We start from the raw sequence: 21,023 nt of genomic DNA on the forward strand, positions 1-21,023 counted from the left end.
GATAGTTTTCTAAACTGGCGTGGAGTCTTTTGTGGCGTTTTCACTGTGTGAAGCACAAATATTTTATACATTGCCTGTTCAGTTAAGCCTGACTGTTATGTGCCAAGCTACCAGAGAGTGAGCACAGGTTAATTCAGAGTGTGTTACTGGCTTACCCGGATTATGATTACTGCTTGAATAGGGTGCATACCTCTGCCAATCGGAAAACCGAATTCTAACAGCACTCAGCTGTGAAATTACATCCCCCATACCAAGAGGTCATTGGTCTATTTTGTCAGGAAGAATAAATCGAATGGCACAATCTATGGGCCATCGGCTTGTAAAGAAAGATTCAATCAATCAGCAGATTTGTAGAGAGCTGCTGGTCACCAGTGAGGGTATCCAGGGGCTGGGTGGGTACAGTTGATTATCTAAATAGCCAGGTCTTCAGGGACTTTTGGAATTCTAGAAAAGATGAGGAGGTCCTCATTTGAAAGGGTGGCTCGTTTCATGTCTTTGCTGCAAGGTAGGTGAAGGAGCGACCTCCGCATCTGCTACGTCAGATGATGGGGTGAGTGTTAGAGAAAGAGACGCGGGACGGAGGTTTTTGGTGGGCTGATGAAAGTTCAGATGGAGGTTCGGGTAGGCAGGTCCGAAGTTGTGTAGGGCCTTCTATGCATAGGTCAGGAACTTGAACTAGCATCTTTTCTGTAGAGGGAGCTAATGGAGTTCCCAGAGGTAGGGGGTGATGTGGGTTCGTCTAGGGAGATCCAGGACAAGACTGGCTGCGCATTCTGTATGGTCTGTAGTCGTCGGAGGGGAGCTGAGATCCCTGCGTAGACAGCGTTGTCGTAGTCCAGTCGGCTCTTAATGAGGACCTGGGTGATGGTGAGACTTTGGGGTAGCCATTGGAATATCTTGCGAAGCATGTGGAGGATGAAGAAGCAGGCTGAGGGAACGGAGCAGACCAGCGTCTTCATGGTTAGCTTGTTGTCCAGAATGATGCCTAGGTTTCTAGTGTGGTCAGTGGGGTAGGAGTAGGTCCAAGTTCTGAGGGCCACCAGGATATAGCCCCATGGGGAGCTTTTGTCTTCGAAAATCATGGAAATGAGTACAGCACTTATTGAAGAGGTGGAAATGGAATAAAAGTCATACAAAGATTTTCCTGGCTACATGAATGTATCCCACGGAGAGGCTGGTCATTTCTACATCCAGAAGCCGTATTGGGGCACAAAGAATACTGCAAAAGGTCCATCCGTCACGGAAATAACAACTGGTCTACTCAGCAGTGCAGAGGAGCACTTCTGCTAGATTCTGTTTATAATGCTGATACTATCACTGTACTCCAGGTTATGCCTCAGGGGGCACATGTAGGTGCATCATTGATGAGCCAATACCTTTCAGGTGAGTCTTCACCTCCAAGAAAAGGGACAAAATGAGTGAGGTGAAAACCACTGTCCACAAAGATGACTGAAGTACCAGGAAACATCAGCTGGCAGGTAGTGCTGGCTGTCCAAAAGGTGTTATCGTGGATAAGGGAGACCTGTCTCCAGGGAAGCAAGAAGCCCAGCTGAGTTCATAGATCCAAATGGAACCCGGCCTTCAAGTTCTTTTTGCTGTGCAAATGAAACTTAACTGCAGCCTCAACATCAATCTCCCAATGAATGTCTAGAAAAGGAGAAAAGAGCATGGGAGTACTGTTTGACCTTGGCTTAGCCTACAGGAATGCATTTGTAATCAACTTGGCTTCCAACAGGAGGACAACCGTTAAGGATATTTTCTTTTCAGTCTCCCTCATGAACAGACATTAGGTTCATTAGAAACCGACATGAGGCAACTTGCGGGGTTCAGTTTTAAGAGTCCCCAATTAGGCACCCCTCACAAAAATAGTCATGGGTAACTGGAGGATGCTCCTCAGTGAGCTCTATCCATGTGTCCTCACTCAAAAAGATAATTTCAATGCAACCCACTTTCCTATCAGACACACAGCTTTGCTATGTTATAGCAACTGTAACATTTTGATGTGTGCATTTCTGTGGGAAGAATACCAGCCTGGAACCACCAACATTTCCAGAAGCAAGACAGGTTAAATATTGTATAGGAATGGACATGTACCAAGTATGAGGCTACGGTGACCTCTAGTGGTGACCAAGTATCAACTCTTAGAAACCACAAACCGGTGTTTCAAAATGTTTCTGCACTATAATGTTTCAGCAAACTATGTTATATTTTTTAAATCTTATCACCAATGGTCTGTGCGGATGCTGTGCCAGGGAGGGTAGTAGTTAGGTAGCCAGGCGGGGAGGAAGAGAGTAGGTGGAGAGGTCGGCAGAGTCAGTGGAGGAGGTGGTGGGCAGAACTTACTGCCTCATTTTCAGGAGTCCTACCAGCACTCTACCCAATAGCTGAGAATAAGGAGTTCATGTCTGCAAAGTACTTGGGTAGCTACCTATCATTTTAGGATGTTCCAGGGATCTTCCATCCTGCCCATCAGCACAATGAAGCTTGAACACACTTAGCCCTGGTTTGAAGATGACACTTGCCAACATAGTACGTTCTTTAATGGTGGGCAAGTGGTTCTCACACACCAACCTGAAGCAGTCACCCAGCTGTAGGGCATTAATGACTCATGTTGGGTTACAATGAGAGGACTGCATATGCTCTGAAGGTGGGTGAGTGGAGACCATGTGTACCTGAATATGCAGAAAGGTAAATATTCACTACTTTTCCAGCTCTCATCAAACCCAAATGTAGCCTATGTCTAGTCACTAGTGCACCCCTGACTAACCACATATGCTAAAAAGTCACAGACGTTACTGCCTTGCCGTTTTGAACAATAGCCTCATTGGAACAGGTAGGACACATTTTTAGAATTTACTTCTGTTGCTAGTTTTGAGGTGACATGCAGGCAAGAGTGGCATTTACAATCAATAAGACACTTTCTTTTTTTTAAGGATGCAGAGGAAAGGAGTCCCACATAGTAAGAGAATGGAAAGAAAATGAAAATGTGGTTGCAGTACTAGCTGAAGAAAGGCTCAACATGAAACAATGCGAAATTTAAAAGAGCACAGCAGTTGCTAGATAATCAGCTACTGAGAACCAGAACATGGGGAGGGAATTGGGATAGAGGTATGGAATGAGTAAAGGATAACGGAGTAGAAATAAAATACTTCTAACAGACGTTTTGCAGCTTATCTGTTAAAATTTCACTTGTTTTGCATTATCATGTCACATCATGCTCAATCAAGTGTTTCTAAATTTGTTTTTAAACTTTGCTTTAATTCTTAAAAAGAACACATATGAACCAAACAGTTGTCCCCACAAAATGCCTCTGATGGCCAGTGCCAAAGTGTTAGGACAGTCATTGTGCCCGCTACACCGCACTGCATGGGAACAATGGAGAAGAAGCGTGACAGTTGGCAGACTAATGAAGTTACAAGCAGGCACTTTTGTGATGCAGTTTCACCTATTTCTGCACTGCAGATATCTAAATCTATCACCATATTCTTTTTAACTGGGTGGTCGATAGCCAGAGACTAGATTCTGTGTGGCAATTTAAAACAGTAAAGTAGCTTTAATAAAAAAAAAAAGGTGCTGTAGGTTGCTCCAAAATACATAAGTGATAAATTAAAGAAGCATCAACTTTTGGTCCAGCAACTAATCTGATAAATACTTCTCTGAGGCAATTAGCAACAAGCATTTGCAATGCAAAAGGTCTCACATTTGCGAGAGTTTAAGCTATTGGCATTGTAAATGACAATGCCTTTTATTTATATGTTTTAAAAACCTGCAAGCGGTGCGTAAACACACTTTGTACTTATAGTTGTTGCTTACAAGAAGCAAGGCTGGCAGTAAAAGAGGCGCAGTCACTGGATTTGTTGACTTCAACAAGGGACACTGCTTTGTGGCGCATTGTGTGCAGCGTGGTACCAGCACAGATAGAATACCATGCAATTTGGTATACTTTGTTTAGTACAAATGTATCTCGAATGTCCATTAACCACAAATTAAGCATAAAATGATGGCATAATGTGAGCCAGTTAAACTGTAGATGAAAGACAAGGTAACAATGTTTGGATGCAAAGTGTGTGCTGTTGGGTAGAGAGACCTGGTTATGTTTACGCTGGCTAAGGTGAAAGTAAAATTACACTTTTAAAGTTTGTTATCAGTAAGAAATCCCATTACATTACTCAACAATTAAAAGACTGGAAAATAAGGGTAACATGAACTTCCTTTAGAACACACCTTTCTGCTATCTTTTGTCTCTACCATAAATCATACTGAAATCCCTGTATTAGGAAGGTGCTTCTTAGTTGTAAAAATGCTGTGGGGGTGTTCTCAGATGAATGCAGATGGCTGTAGCGGTTAGACAAAAACATTATGCTTGGAGTGCACAGCCAGTCTTTCCGTGCACTGCATTTCTTCAGTTAAGGAACAGAGAAGAATGAGTAGAGCGCACATAGCAACTCCCGGACAGCCTATTGGGCGGTAGGCGTGGTTCAATGCTTCCCTGCTTGCAAGGTTTACTACAATTTCCTGTCTATTTTTAGGTCTCGCCAAGGCAGCCCTTGATCTGTTTCTTCGAGACATGCTGTATTCAAGTAGGTACTTGAAGCTCCGCCCATTTTCTGCCCATCTTTTCAGTTGGCTCATGTTACTGTCCTTTCTAAATGGTTTCTTGCTTAGGCTTATTAGTCCCTTCTTAGTACAGCCTTTTCTCCTTTTGTATTCTCCCATGAGGAATGGCCCTTTTATGTATGTTTTATTTTCAGTCTGTGAGCCCTATTTTCTTAAATCACTTTCTCCTGCATGCCACTGCAGGCAGGGGATGCTTTCTGGACAACAGTTTTTTTCAATTTTTTAACCAGCGGGCACACCTTTGCGGCCGTACCTTTCTTTATGCTGGCTTGTATTTACGGCTTGACAAAAGAATGTGGTTTTTTTAAAGCGCCTTTTCCGTGCTTTCACTTTAATGGCGGCTGCGCCTCTTTCTTTAGACGCGGCTCGCACTATTCAGCTTCACAAACAAATGCTTTTTTTTTGTAACGGTGCCTCATGCTGCACTTTCACTTTTAAAGGCGCCGAGACCCCTTTCTTTAGACCTTGCTCGGCCTATTCAACATATCAAGTTGCATACGGCGAGGCGCGTGTAAAGAAAGGGGTGCAGCTGCCATTTACAAAATTTACACACAAAAAATAAGCATTTGTTTGTTAATATACGGAATAGAATTTGGTAGCAAGTTTTGAAAGCTATTTGTGTCTGCAAACTATAATTTCGTCCTCTGTTTTTTTCGTGTTCCCAGTTTATGACGTAAGGCACCGGCTGATTCTCAGTGGGTCTGTATTCAATTAGCTCCCTGCGTCCGTTGCCTCACTTCACAGGGGCCCCTGCTGTGCCTTCTGCCCAGGTCTCTGCTCTCCCAGAGATTTGCCATTGCTTCAAACAGGCACTGACTTCCGGGCGGAAATCGAATCCTTTGTCCACCTTCTTGCGAGGTGAGCCCATACCTCGCATGTCCTCCCACTGATCCGACAAGTCCTTCGCCACTGCTGGGGTAGCATCGGCACCAACCACTTCGGGGCAGGGGGGTGCATAAATATAGGGGGTGGGGGTGAGAACAATGGCATGCTCTAGGCATCAGAACATGGGTCATGCCACACATCACCTGGGACGAATTTTTGAATTCTTGCTGCAGTACTTTCCTTCTGCACAGATTGGAAGCTGCTGGAAGCTTCTCTCGCCCTCTATCCAGACTGATTTTCCTCTCCCTTTTGATACGTTCACTGTTTGTTTTCTTTGGGGTGGATGTTCAGAGAGCCACGTCGACGGTGATGTTACTCCAACACTGGTTCCCATCCATATACCTAAGCTCTTCGCATGGGATGCCCAGCACTCCATAAAACATGCATCTCTTTGAGACAGTGCCTAGGAGTCAAGCCTCTGTGCATGACACAGAGATAAGACTGATATGGCGGGCTAGTCTTTGAATCAAGCATTCAGAAGACAAAGCATGGGGATGAAACATAGTATCAATCTGCCTACTCCAAGCAGAATAGGACACAGAGCAGCAGTCCAGATGCCCTCCCCCGGAGCAGGCTATGGTAAAGAGCTCTACAGAGTGAAGCTCGGTGTAACACTAGGACAGGGGCTGAAAGAAGCAGATTTGGGAATTCACAGGTGTAGCTCACAAACCCGGTTTCATTTTTATCATTTCAGGAGGCAGTTGGCTTTCAAAGCACAGTTTTGTGAGATGGGATTTGATTAAGGGGAGGCTGAGGCTAGTAAAAGCATACACCTTGCTTCTTCCATCATGAGCGGTGGGCTTGACTGGCACGGGCAAGGCGGGGCTAGAATCCAATTGTAAAGCCAGAACCGAGGTTAAGTAGTGTTCAGCAACCAGTAGTAGGCAGTGAGTGAGCGACCTAGAGGCACTTAGTGGGTCTCTGTTGCCCTCGATGACACAGACCCCCCTCAGATGCTGCCGTTGCGTGGACAGCACTCTACTGTTACTGCTCTCCGGTATGCTGAGCTGCACCTTGATGACGGTTGGGCCAGCCGTCAAATTGATGCTGGGCCTGATCATGCAGCCAGTTGGCTTTCAACACATCTCGGGATTTTTATCCTTTATATGTGTGGGTATTTATAGCACACAGCATGCTAGGGTGACGCCAGAGTCCTTTGCAGGAAGAGATCAGACATAAAATGTAAGACATAGTACTAATGCTGGCACATACGTGTTGTAAATGTTAAATATGTGCGTGGCAGAGAGTAAGTACATGTTATCAAAAGGTTCATGAATTGTGTGTTCACAAGTTAGTGGTTTTGCTTCACCGAGTCCTTTTATGCCTCAGGTTTACCTAAAATACAATGAGCTGCTTGCAATGCTGCAACAATCAAGTAATATGGATATGTTATAGTTTATAGTATGAGGACTGGAGTCAGAATACATTATTTGACGCTATTTGGCCTGGTGAGGCGGAGTTCTGAATGTGAGGCAATTCCATCTTTGCTGAGAAAAGCTGTTGCCTTCACATTGTACGGAGGTGTAATTACAGTGCTGTGATTCCCCTTCTACAGCAGTACAACCAGGTCCCAAGTGTCTCACCGTCCTCTGTGTGGTGCAGGGTGCTTTAAAGTGCCCCAGAAGTGTTATTTTCCCTCGGCATCCTGACCTGCTTCACAGTCAGCACTCGCCCCATTTGTCCTTTTAGCAGGGTCTGACTGGAGCAGAAAGTAGGGTTGGGCACCAAAACAAAAGTGGTTCCATTAGTCAACTAAATATCTAAAAAGAGCAAGCATTTGCAATGCAATAGCTCTTGCATTTGCGAGAGTTTGAGCTATTGGCATTGTAAATGGCTTACGAGAAGCAAGACTGGCAGTAAAATAGATACAGTTACTGTCAGCCTGGCTTCTCGTAAGCAACAATTCTAAGTACAAAGTGTGTGTTAATGCACCGCTTGCAGGTTTTCAAAAATAAATAAAAGGCATTGTCATTTACAATGCCAATAGCTTAAACTCTTGCAAATGCGTGACCTATTGCATTGCAAATGCTTGATTCAGCTGTGTTTGAGCAAATTAATAAAAAAAAACAGCACATCCAGTAGATCTCAAAAGCACCCGATACAAACAAGCAGATCTATTGTTTTAACGAATGAGGTATAGAAGGGAGGCAGCAGCAGCTCATGAGAGGGAGCGTAGAGCAGCTGTTTAGAATGCAAACAAGCTGCGGGAGGTGTTCTGGGAAAGGCAGGGAGATTAACTGTACTGGAAGCAGCAGCGAGGACAGAGCGAAAGACTGAGTAGTGCACAGAAGGAAAACATACGGCCCATAGTCCAACGATTCATGTAGCAGGGGAAGTCTCCAGGGCGGAACAAAAGGAGGGACTACTAAGTTAATTCACCAATGATAAGCGAGCATTTCTAAAGGACGGTGAGAAGAACCAATCAAAAAGTTTGGCGTTTTTTGAAGCCCATTTCTTGGATACTACATGACTCTTCAAGACAGCGCATGCAATGCATGCGCTGCCTAGGCGATGACCTAAAAACCTTGGCAGGCAACATGCAATCTTACGTATGCACAAAACTGCCAGCTAATAGAGCAAGGCTTGCTGTGGTTTGTAATAAAAAATATCCACTTCTTTTCAAACACAAGCAGAGCCGTCTTTCGAAGAAGGCTACTGTAAATGCAAACTACCCTTTTATGATTCCCGCTACATCGTTGGGCACATAGCTGTGAAGGCAAATGCACTATAATAATAACAAAATAAAAAATTCAGACTTTGTAGGACACTCACGAAAGCGTTGCCCAATTTCATACTATTTCCTTTCAATATGTAGGCTCCTTCTCCCACATATGCCAAATAGCACTGTCTAACATACCTATTAGACAGAAGGTCTATAGTCGGCTAGAAAACAATATTCTAACCACTGGCATTTTATTTTATATATACTTGTGTTAACAAAAGATATGAATCTCTATCTTGAGAGGGTTCTTTTACACTGAAACATTCATTCAAGAACCAAACAACTGAAAGCCAGTACCTACCTTTGCGCCACAATCAGCCCCCTTCTTTACACAAAAGCCAATGAATATAGGATCTGCCACTTTCACAAGGATGTTGTCAACACAGTAGACGTGGATGCACTCGATTCCTCGATGCTCCATATCGTCAACCACACCGTGAGCTCCCAGGGCTCGGTACAAGCCACCATTTCCATCTACATGAAGTAAAGGGAGAAAATCAATTATCCCATTTGGGAGATAAAGTGGAACAGTATGAATGACATTGATTAAGCAAGGATAACATGAAACCTGTTTTGCTTCACATCAATAAGCTGTTATTTCCAAATCATGTGTTTACAACTCGTATAAAACAGATTACATTCTAACTTGCATCCTTACAACTTGCCAACCAATACATTAATCAAACTGTGAAGAAATATCTTGGTGAAAAAAGGATGGGATACTACTGCTGGAGGAGGCAAAACTGGTTATTCACGGCAAGAAGCAGTTTGGTATCCAGAACATGTAAATACTGCTCAGAAGCAGGCATGTTTTCACTCTTTAAATAGTACCTGTAAACAAATAGCATTTGTTCTATTATTTTATGTTAGACCTGGCCCTTTTTGCACCATTATCCCCTGACTTTTTTCCTCCTATTTTTTAAACCTCGTTTTGTTGGCTTTAGGACTTTGGACACTTTACCACTCCTAATCAGTACTAAAGTGCATATGCTCTCTGTGCAAAGTGTAATTCTGATTGGTTATCCATGATTGGCATATGTGAATTACTGGTAAGTCCCTAGTAAAGTCACTATGTGTTCCCAGGGCCTGTAAATCAAATGTTACTAGTGAGCCTGCAGCACTGGTTGTGTCACCCACATAAGTAGCCATGTGAACATGTCTTAGGCCTGCCACTGCAGTGTCTGAGTAAAGTTTTAAACTGCCATGTCTCCCTGGCAAGCACACCCAATTGCCAGGTCCTAAGCATCCCTTTTACTACATGTACGGCACCCCTAAGGCAGGCTCAAAGTACCCTCATGGGCAGGGTGCAAAGTATGTGAAAGGTAGGACATGTACTGATGTGTTTTACATGTCCTGATAGTGAAATACTGTCAATTTTCTTTTTCACTATTGCAAGGACTAGCTCTTCCATATGCTATCATTGGAGCTGCCTTATAACATTTTACAAGTGTAACTTTCAATTGGGAACAGCTAGAGACTTGGAGTTTGGGCTCCCTGAGCTCAGAATTTAAAAACATACCTTTTAGTGAAGGAGGTTTTTAAATTGTGGGGTTGAAATGCCACTTTTAGAAAGTGGGCATTTTCTAGTTTAACCATCCTGTGCCTCTGCCTGCCTGTGAAATCAATGTCTGGTTTAGAATGACAGGGGCCTGTTTGTGCATTCACTCTAGACAGTCACACAAAGTGAGTTGAGGTGTGCCCTGCATATCCTGATGGCCCATCACCAGGCTGATGGGAATTCCTGAGCCAGAGTGGTGGGAGGATCGGTCAGCTGCACCTGAAGAGGGCAGTGCCTGGCCTCTCACAATGCTGTATTCACCCCCTGCAGTGTTGTCTGGAGCCATTACCAGGCAGGACGAGAACTTGTCTACTACAAAGACAATCCTTTGAAGAATGACTACTTCAAAGGCCAAAAGGGGTATAAGTATAGGACCTAAAATCCTAGACTTGTAGGAGACTTTTGGATTAAGAGGAACCTCTGCAAAAGAAAAGAGATGAAGAGCTGTGAGGAGGAGTACTACCCCTTTGCTGTGTGTTGCTTTGCAGGGTTGGCCTGCAGTTACTGCTTCTGCTTTGGAGAGGGAAAGGACTGGACTTTGATTTTTATCCTGTTTGTGAAGTTTATCCAAGGGCTTGTGCGTGGTTGCCTCCTGTTAAGAAGTCTCAGGGCCATCAAAGACTTCATCTGCAGCATCACTGACTTCCACTGCTGAGAGTTTTGACTGCATTGTGGTGCGAATTTCAGTTCTGGGCCCTTGGAGGTGGTTTTGCTGCTTGAAACCATCAAAACAGACGCATCACCCTTCCAGCACCTGTTTTATCGACGCAACACCACCGTGTGGAAGAAATTTCCAAATACCACCACCATGCGGCCAACGAAAATCGATGCAGTGCCTGTCAGCAGCCGAAGAAACCAGAGCAGCCCGAGTTCCGTGCACCGTGTCTCTGCAGTCTGAGACCACCGCACCAACTCCATCTCAGGCCCTGCTGTGCGGCTGAAAGAATCAAAGCATTGTTGGACCCCGGCTGAAGAAATTGACGCATTGCCTGTTCTGCTGCCGCTGCATCGACCACCAGCGTGTTCGGAACACAACTGTGCGCCATTTCCCTTATCGACAGTGGGCCGCAGTAAGTGTTCGAGGCTGCGTGTCCAGAGACAGAGGCCTCACCTCCCCTTACAGTAAGAAACAGACACATCACCTCCTCTCACAGTAAGGAACCGACGCATCACCACCCCTGCATAGCATGTAGGAACCGACACATCACCTCCCCTGGGAGAAAGGAACTGACGCACCAGCTGCCCCGAGAGTAAGGAACCAACGCATTTCTGTGCATTCCGGCACCTCACCACCCCTGTGCCTGTTTTCATCTATCGATTTTGAAGCATCTCAAGTACTTAGCACTAAAAAGTGACACATCCATAGTTTTCTATGGACTGAACTATTTTGAACCTTTTTACTGTGATATCTTGATTGATGTTTGTTGGATATTTGTCGGTTTGGTCTTGTTTTGATTAGATAAATATTGGCTATTTTTCTAAACTGGCGTGGTGTCATTTTGTGGCGTTTTCACTGTGTTACTGTATATTTGTACAAATGCTTAACGCATTGCCTCTGTAGTTTAGCCCGACTGCTCTGTGCCAAACTACCAGAGGGTGAGCACAGGCAAACTTAGGTGTGTACTTAACTCTTCCAGACTACAGTGAGGGTTCCTGCTTGTATAGGGTGCAAACCGACTGACAACCACAAACCTCATTTCTAAAATTTTACAAATGCCAATAAGCTTGCTAATTGGTTTAATGCATTCAGACACGAAATAATCAGCAAGCAGGCACTGAATGAGTAAATGGCAAGCACCTGCAGCACCATAACCCACTTAGCAAAGTCAAGCCAGTTTCGCTACATGGAACACTGGAACACACACGAGAGTCCTTCATAGTAAGTTTAGACCTTCAAATACAGAAGAAGATTCACAAACAATCTTGGGGCACAAGAAGTTTGAAGACAGCAGAGGAAGACCAACTGGACCGCAAGGTTTGGAACTGATGTCCAAAGCATGGAATTCCTCAAAGAACATGGATGTGGAGGAAAGGTTAGACTACACATAAAAAGAATATATGCCAGAGATTTAAATCTTCGTACAAAATAATAAGGATGTTGCTTATTTACATATCACTGGTCAGTACATGATCTTATCCTTTGCCTACGGCATGTGAAAATGAAATGCACCAGAATGTTGATTTTTTTTTTATTAAAAGCAATAAACTGCCAACAAGCCACCTCACTTTTTGTATTAAAGGCAGTTCCAAGTTTACAATATGTTAATCATGAGCAAGCACAAGGACCTATGAGTTCCGAGGGATTTGGAAAATTTGAGAAAGCCCGATTCAAGGCAGAGATAAGGAAAGAACATTTAGAAACATGAAGTCTTCAATGTAAAGCACCCTACACCCCTCAAAGTATTTGATACTCTCCAAATGGATAATTATTATCTTTGTGTGGTCATTCTTAGGGTATCTGGTTTGAGAGATAAGAAAGGCCACATCTTTGAGTAGCTTTTTGGACAAGGCAAGAATTTAACAAGTTATTTATTTGGGAGCCAATGGAATGCAATGAGAGTAGGCAAGATGAAGCTACTGTGCCTCAGTTCAAGAATGAGGAGAGTAGTTTGATTGTGTACTCTTTGAAGCTCGGTCATCTTCTTGAGCAGAGAGTTCTGTATTCATTACACTGCACTAATCGAGTATGGAAACGACCAACCCAACAAGTGGCAAGTCCTTGAGGAAGGAATATTAAAGACTGACCTACATGTTGCACTTGCAAATGGAAGAAGGTTGCAGTGGAGAATTGTGTGAGAAAGGCCAGTTTAAGTAAGTGAGCACCCACTTGCCAGAACTCAGACTTTAAAGCATATTAACGCATACAGTTCTATTGCTTTCAGCTTGTAACCAGATTAAAGTAGTCACTGATGTCCAAGCAACTACAATGACTGCAAATTATTCAGATTATAGAGGAAGCTCAACTTCGTGGAAAGGAGGCATTTCAACTTCATGCCCTGGAGTAAAGGCAACTTAACTCCATGTTCTGGAATAGAAGCAACTCAGCTTTAAAGAGTGGAACTGAAATCCTTGAGGATCACGCAAACAACTGCTGTGGAACAGAGGAAGCTCAACTTCTCCTCTAGACTAAAGAGGTTTCACCTTCACGTCCTGGACCAGAAGTAGTTCAACTACTGCTATGGAATTTGATAAAATACCTTATATTACTATCTAAATATCGCAAGGGTGACTAATCAGGCTAATCTACAGCATGTAATGTGAAATTATGAGCATTTCAAAGCTTCCATAACATTTTGAGCTCTAAGGAAAGCAGTTTTTATGCAACACACCCTATGTACCAATATATGCTTGAAGCTGCACTTATAATGTTACCAACAATCACTTTGAAACAGTGCTCTAAGATACCGGCTCCAGAGAAGCATGTGCAGCATGTGAGAACAGACTTTTCTTCCATTTATTGCAGTCGCTGGTTGGCACTCGCAAATAAGGGGCAAGATGCCTTAGCTATAAACCAACTTTTTTTAAAAACAGCTGCACTCTCTCAAACATTGCAATCACAGCTTTGACTCTGCTTTGCTGCAAGAGTACACACCTGGTGCCATGGCCAATTGTCCCTTTTCCTCCAGCAGAATCTTGCCATCAAAGCTCATGGCAGGCAACATTCCCTGCTGGAAAAAGACCACATTCTCTGGCCTCAGTCCAAAGTATTTGTGTTTTTGGAAAAACTCTTTGGTAGACTCCATTGTTCTTCCACTAGTCATGATGTACCTGCACAAATACATAAATGAGGGAAAATGTCAAAGCGAAACAGAGATACAAGAAACAACACCATTGCCTAATGAACACTCAATCACTCCAACAAATATTTGTTATAAAGGGATATGTTGCGGTGTTCAGCACTTTGGCCGTTTGGAGTTTAACAATATTAATTAGAAATATATGTTTTCCATTCCCTACTATATACATCCTTTCAGAGCACTATACTTTATATATCCTAAAAGGCATTCACTCGTACACTTTGCTCATTTGGAGTTGCACACTTTCTGTACGTTTGGACTTGTATACTTTCTATCCTTTAGACACATGCACTTTCTATAGTCTGAGGAATTCAAATTCTGCCCAAGCAAGACATTTGGTCTAATGGCTTATATTTTAGTCCAAGATAGGGGTTATGATCCCTGATTCAGCCTTTGAATAAACAAAAGTGTGATTCTGAACAAACCACAATCTCCCTGTGCCTTATTTTGCAAATCCACTAAATTGAGTATAAATGTGAGGCAAAGAATACATCAAACGTAGTGTGCTGCCTAGTGCTGTTTAAATTTGATGCAACTCCCAATCACCCTCATTTCTGTGATCTGTTTCAAATGGACCCACATATATAATGAACCCCATGAATGAGATGCTCATGTGTCAATAAAAAAGTTCTCTGCAAAACCAATCTGCTAGTTCTTGGAGTTAGGTTTGCATTCTATCATAGACCTAAAATACAGACGCTAATTTGAAACCCACACCAGAACTAAGGGATTAAGGACACTATTTAGGAAGGGCAAGAGAAGCATAACAATTGAAGGATTGCCTAAAAGGACATGAACATGCAAAGTCACATTTTACAAGTGCTTGATTAATAAGTACATTTCCCAGGTACCTGTGAAAAAGTCCACACAACCAGTTGGACTGCAAGGAAGCCACCTCTCCATCCTGGGATTCAGAAGTCAAACAAACTGTGGGCACAGAGGGCACTGGGAGGAGGATGTGGGTGGCGTAGAGTCCGCACTTCCTTGCTTCTTAGAATGACTAGGAAGTGTTTGAAGGAAACCAGTGTAGCCTATCCTGACCATTTTGGCTGCTCAGACAACAGCTAAAGCTATGCCCGAATGATTAACCACAGAACTTGCCTTGCTGCGATGGTGGCACCATGCAGCAAAATCACATTCCAGGCATGCTTAAACTAATGATGCAAGGTTGCCAGGAAACCCGTAAACAACACTGAAGCCCTAATCATTGAGATGAATTACTTAAATGATATCCGCCACTGACATATGGTCGGAAGGGAATATGTTTGAATTCTGGCATGGCAGGCTCAGAATTTCAGCCTTCAGTGGTCAGTAAACTGAGTACCATTAAATTGTCTAACAGTAACTAACATCTGCTATTTACAGAGCTTCGAAATAGAAAAAATGTGGCATGAAGTATATCAAAACATGTTACTAACATCCCGATAACCCTACCCAGAACCACAGAATGTAACTTATCTGTTAAGGAAGAACCATGAAGCACCATGACCTTTCAGACAATAGATTGCACCCTATCTACTCAGGGGTGTTAAAATATATAAATACACTTGCTAGAGCTTATCAGTGTGGAGTCCAGGGACCATGCACAAAGAATACTTCCTTCTTGATGCGGAGAAGGACATTTGCTGCATGAGAGGAGCAAAAGTGAGCTGGACTATAGCTGTGTGTTAGCATCCAGTTATTTATACCACCTGTAAGTCACAGGGTAAATAGTCAGCATGGCCCAACTAAATCCTTTCTTACGTCGGAGTTCAGGAAAATGACCAATAGAGTGGTGTAAAGCAACAGTCACCATTTACAGTAGTACAATTGCACCAGACTTTAGCTACAAATCTGCTAGTACTTTCCGATACTCTTAACAAAATGTTTTAAAGTCATGCAAATACATGGGAGTACAGTGAAAGAGTTGACTTTTATGGCAATATACTTTAAGAGCTACACAGTACCTTCTCAAGAACCAAGTTTACATTTTCGACAGCATATAAAAAGTGCAGAAAAGCCCCTATACCATTCAATGGTAGTTGCTGTGCTCTCTGTCCCTGCACAAACAACCACTCGAAAAACAGATAGGAGAGTGTTAAAGTAGATTTGCAACAAGTAACACACATGCAAACGTACAGTGGTAATTTTGAAGATACAAGAGGTTAGATGAAGCAATCAGATGTGGCGGTGGGGTGGTAGAAGAGAGCCAGTGAAATGAGAAAAAGGGTTATTTGAAGTTAGATTGGAGTGTACTGAAACAAGGTGACGTCCTTAGATGGGGGGGGGGGGGGGGGGGGGGGGGAGGGGTTGCTGTTCGTGAAAGTGAGGTGCAAGGAGACTTCATTGGCTTGCTTTTACTTGCATGTTATGCAAACACAAATGGCTACAATTTCTTAACTACGAACCCTGTTTTGTAACTATGTAAGGCTGTGTGGGCGGTTACAAGGGCATTACCTCCAACACTATGAGAGAGAGCTTGGGCTTCTACTAGAATTCTCACGGCGGCCTAACGGCTAGGGCGCTCGACCTCGGAACTGGGTTCGAGTCTCAGTAATGACGCCGAACATCCTGTGATTCTGGGCAAATCACTTAATCTCCCCGTGCCTAACAAAAAAAATGAATGTGTGTCCTCATGTAACGTAACTGGTGCTATGTAAAGCTCTCTGATACCTGATTGGATTCGGGTCTAGTTCGCGATATATAAAACTCTGCAAAATAAATAAATAAAATAAAGGGTTTAATTTGAGAGAGAAAGCCAATTTGGAACCAGGCTGTTTGGCATTCTTGTTTGCATGCACACTGAGGGAGAGAAAAAGGTAAATGTGGAAGCCCAAATATTTTGAACTTGTACAGAGGGAGACATTAAGTCATCAAGATGCCTTGACATGAAACAGGATTTAGTCTGGTTTTCTTGTACCTGTTATTAGTTTTTATTAAACATGTGCAGTACATGATCACCTTTGTAGATACTGCATAACTCAATCATGGACTATACCTTTTTTGATACTACCAAGGCAAGTTGCAGGAAACCTATTACTTAGCTTCTTTTTGATTCCGTGCAACAAACCTAGCAAACACACCTGAGATCTCTTAATATCAGTTCTGTTCAGCATCTGTTCCAGTGTACTTGCTATTTTCTCTCAATGCGCCATGATCGGTTTGCACCCCATACCATGAGGTGGAAATCTGCTCAAAGCATTCCACACGTAGGGGAATTTGGATATAACTGTGAAATATATTCTGAACAGCTGCTTTAATGTCAAGTAAGTCCTCTGGACAAAATTAAACTCTTGAATCGTAAATTGGGCGTTTCTGGAAATTGTTAATGTGTGCTGTGGTATAGGAATCCTAATCCCTCTCAGGCAGAATCCTTTCCACATTCTACGACCACCTTTCTCCAAGACCAAGCAAGTTAGTTTTAAACTGGTTGACATGTGCCTTGCAAAGAAGTGTCACCACTTCCCTCCCGGACCCTACCACAAATATCTGATATAGAATCAGACACAGTGGCTCAATTGCAATATGTCCCCCCATAGCGAATGGATGGACCCACCAGTCTGCCATATTATAGGGATTGACTAGCCTGGACACTATATTCTTGCACCAGATCTTGGAAGACCAATAACTAATCAGAGGCATACAGATCACCTAGTGTTTGTATTCCGAATCGTCACATTTCAGCCGGAGCCCCAGGTGCAAATACAGTCTCGTACTTCTTCCTCCAAAGGCACTCTGCCAACAATTCTTAACCACTTTAAGCAATCTAGCAGGATTTATCTGTATTACCACCAAGCGTAGGGCTGCTATCTCAGTGAGGGGAATTTTTGCCATCACCAAACCTTGCAGCCATGGGTGAGTCTGTAAACTATCTGATTCCCCACTGCAATTGTAACTCAAAGTATTAAAAGCTCATAGTCGGAGACCCCGGAACCCTCCCTTATTAAAGGGGACCCTGAGCAGTGTCACTCTACACCAGGTAGCATTTCAAATTAGGGATGTTAACAATCTATCTAGCCCTTTAAAGATCAGAGTGGGAAACTGAAATGGTAGATTGACAAAATCACCATTTTTGATAGCATCACTTGGCTCATTATTGTAATTGGAAACATTACTCTCTGTTATAATTAACATTGTGATACCCCTAAATGCTCGTGTATCCTACTTTGGGCTGTAAATGACTGTTGGATGTGAATTATCACTTTTGGAACTAAAATAACTGTGTTTAGAGTCATCTTCCTGCCCGAAATCGGTCAAAATAGAAGCTTCTAAGTAGTAGAAAAAGTCTAAAACAAAAAAAGGCAATTTTACAGGGGACACTAAGAATATCGATCATTTAACCCATTTCCTGGACACTAGCCCAAACTCTTACATGACTGTTCTGACGTGCATGTCCAGTGGTTGAGTCTCCCAAGTACATCAACACATCATCTGCATACAGAGAGATAACATGCATCACTCCTAGCCATTGCCCCCATAACTAAAGACTCCATAACCAGTCTAAAAATCAACTGGGAAATGGGCACCCCTTCTCATCTCTCTCCCAACACTGTACAAGCCTGATATCCCTTGCACTGTTTGAACACTGGCTGTCGAAGTAGTGTACAACGTTCTAATCCGACTTAACATCCTATCTCTAAGCCCTACTCTGTGCAGTACCTCATTTACATACCTCCCACTGACTAAATTGAAAGCTTGATCTAGGTCTACTACGAAGACACAGGGGCAGGTGCCATCATCGGAACACGGTTGATCACATGGAACAGACGATTAATGTTGTCCAATGTGTTTCTCCTTCGTACTAAACCACTCTAATATGGGTGTATGTGTCGGTAGCACTCTAAAGAAATGGTTCACTATAACCTTACTGCGTACATTAGAATCATAATCAGCATCAATAGTGGTCTGAACGCTTTTTTGTCATGTCTTGGCGACCTGGTTTAGTTTTATCAAAGCTTCTCTCATTGTGTAGGGCAACACCCCTAGTTGTAAGGCTCATTTGGGTCAACAATTTTGCTACCAACACATTCACATACATTTTGTAGAATTCATCTGGCGATGTACCTGCCCCAGTGTCTTCCCTGTTTCCAAGTCTGCAAAAGCAGTTATAATTTTGGACATGTTCAGTAAGTCCTCAAGACCCCCAGTCGCTCCAGTAATAACCAGCTACGTTTAGCCCAGTTCAAATAACCCAGCAATCGATTTTTAGCATGGTCAATTGTTTCTGCATACAGCTCAGAATAATATTGTTGAATAACCTGATTTATACCCAGTTGTTAGTACATGGCTCGACCCATATTGTCCAGGAGGTCAATTATCGGGACCCCTTTCATCGTGGAGTTTTAAAGGCCTCATTTGCACCATTATGAATCAGAGCAATATGGGATCTATAATGAATGCAACATAGACGTTGCATTAATTGGGCAAGATATTCTATTTTTTTATATTAAAGTTCCTCAAGTACTTCCAAGGGGGTCGAAAGTGTCTGCACTAAGCCTCCCAACTGCATTTCGAGTTTATACACATCTATCACAAGGGTCATCTTGATACCATAAGTCATTCTAATGCAATGGCCTCACATCATTACTTTAAAAGCATTCTATTTAAGCAGCGTAGCAGGCACAGTCCCTTCATTTACCCAGAAGAAATTCTCCACCTCAGCTTCAACTTTTTGTTTGAAGATTAGGTTATCCAACACCGTCTGGAGCCCCCAGACGGTGATCAGATTTCTACACCTGGCACAATACAAGGGAGCAACCCAAAATGCCCTGTGGGGTTCGGAAGCAGACTACGCCATTTCTGCTGCTTGTGGTGGCTCCGGGACAGCAGACCCACCACCAAGAACATGAATATAAACAAGTGCAGAGGAGCTGCAGAGGCGTTGCAGCTCCCTCAAATGGCCCAAGGAGGTGTTTGAGGAATACTGACCGTACGTTGGAAGGGTCACAAAAAGGAAGACCATCCCAGGCTTCATTGTTTGTTACAAGCACTCTACAGGCTGGAGCATGTGCTCTACAGCTAGAAGTGCAACATCCTCTATAGGCTACAGTTATGGCTGCAGTTATTGTAGCCTGAAGGTATTTCATGAAAAGTACACGCCGTAAAGCACCCTCGGGGGGGGGCAAAGTTAATGGTTAAATTTGGGATCAAAATGTGATGCCCTATAGGTGCTGTCTTTATGACTGCGTTTTCATTATGTGGACATATATAAAAAGCACACAGACACATGCCAAGCGCTTTAGTGATATAATAATGTTAATAGTAATTACTAATCAAAATGCATATGCTTTATTATCATTAATGAGTGCATTTACTCATGGTTATTATGGATTATTGTAATTACTCCTAAAACAATGATGTTTTGCCATGTCGTCTGTTGAACTTGAATATGTGACCAAATCAATAGACTTATCTTATGTTTGTTTATGACCCTTTGGGGGGTCAGAAGAGATTACACAATATCAAATGTATTTCCACCAGCCTTATGTAGATTTGGAAATTACTACATAGTATTGAGTAGTGTGTGTGTAATAACTGTACTTTTCCTTTTTCAAATGAAAAACAGACTGAACAATTAGCTACTGCGTGCCAGCGGATGGCGATTACTAGCACACCACCTCTCTTGGGTAGGCCTGTGACTTCTCAGCTCCGCCACCCTGAGAGAGACAAGCTCGACAATGGGGTGTCTGGTTCCCAGTGGAGGGCGAATGTGGACCCATTACTTGTGGCGTCCACACAACTAATGGCCCGTTTCCATACATTCCATAACCTGGATTGTGGAGGGCAGCGAAATCAAGTCGTCTGCTATGCCTTGAGAGACTTTCAGCAGATTCACAGACTCTAGCATCATTCCCGCCACTAGAGCTTAAGTCTGTGTCACTGGATTCTCCGGGTCTCCTCCCTATATACCTATAGTTGGTCTTGGGCACAGGAGCTCCTCTCACTCCCTTTTGGCCTGGGCTGCAGTAAGGTGCCCCTTACAACCAGTCTTGGCCTTTCATCATGTCTTTCGGCATGCCTCCCAGACCAATGGATTCCATCTTCGTCTGCTGCCTACCCCACTGCCTAGGCACAGGACTCCTGGGGTTACTCAAAGAATATAGTACAATTAACAGCCATGATTTTTTGGTGTGCTGGGAACGAAAGTGATTAACGGACCCCGTTAACTCCCAGCTTTTGCTTCATTGTTAGGAAAGATGTGCGCTGATGTTATAACACGGGTGTTAAGCCCAGGAAAATCATAGCTTTGGTATTCTTAACCAGAAAATGGCTAGTCCTCATCGCACGATCACTTCCTTGTCTTTGTAGTATAAAAGCTACACCACCACTGACCTTGGGGGAACAACTTGAGGGAGCGGTCTCGCCAACACCCAGTTTGTGCTTTCCACTGCAAACACTTCACTGAAGCTGTGGCCCTCGTTTGCATTCAAGCCCACATGACGGTGGCATTGCCACCTCTATCCTA

The 21,023-nt window shown here is 43.2% G+C and overlaps 1 protein-coding gene across 2 annotated transcripts in view; it reads right to left on the reverse strand.

The window, feature by feature from the left end:
- Nucleotides 1-21,023, reverse strand: part of UAP1 (UDP-N-acetylglucosamine pyrophosphorylase 1) — a 101,172-nt gene that overhangs the window by 44,338 nt on the left and 35,811 nt on the right. For both annotated transcript variants that reach the window (XM_085654797.1, XM_085654796.1), the window contains exons 4-5: nucleotides 13,375-13,550; nucleotides 8,526-8,698 (exon numbers count right to left, since the gene is read on the reverse strand). In XM_085654797.1, coding sequence (XP_085510923.1) covers nucleotides 8,526-8,698; nucleotides 13,375-13,550 — 349 coding nt within the window. The remainder of the gene's footprint in view (nucleotides 1-8,525; nucleotides 8,699-13,374; nucleotides 13,551-21,023) is intronic.

This window comes from Triturus cristatus, chromosome 4_1 (genome assembly GCF_964204655.1).
Source record: "Triturus cristatus chromosome 4_1, aTriCri1.1, whole genome shotgun sequence".
Lineage (NCBI taxonomy): Eukaryota > Metazoa > Chordata > Amphibia > Caudata > Salamandridae > Triturus > Triturus cristatus.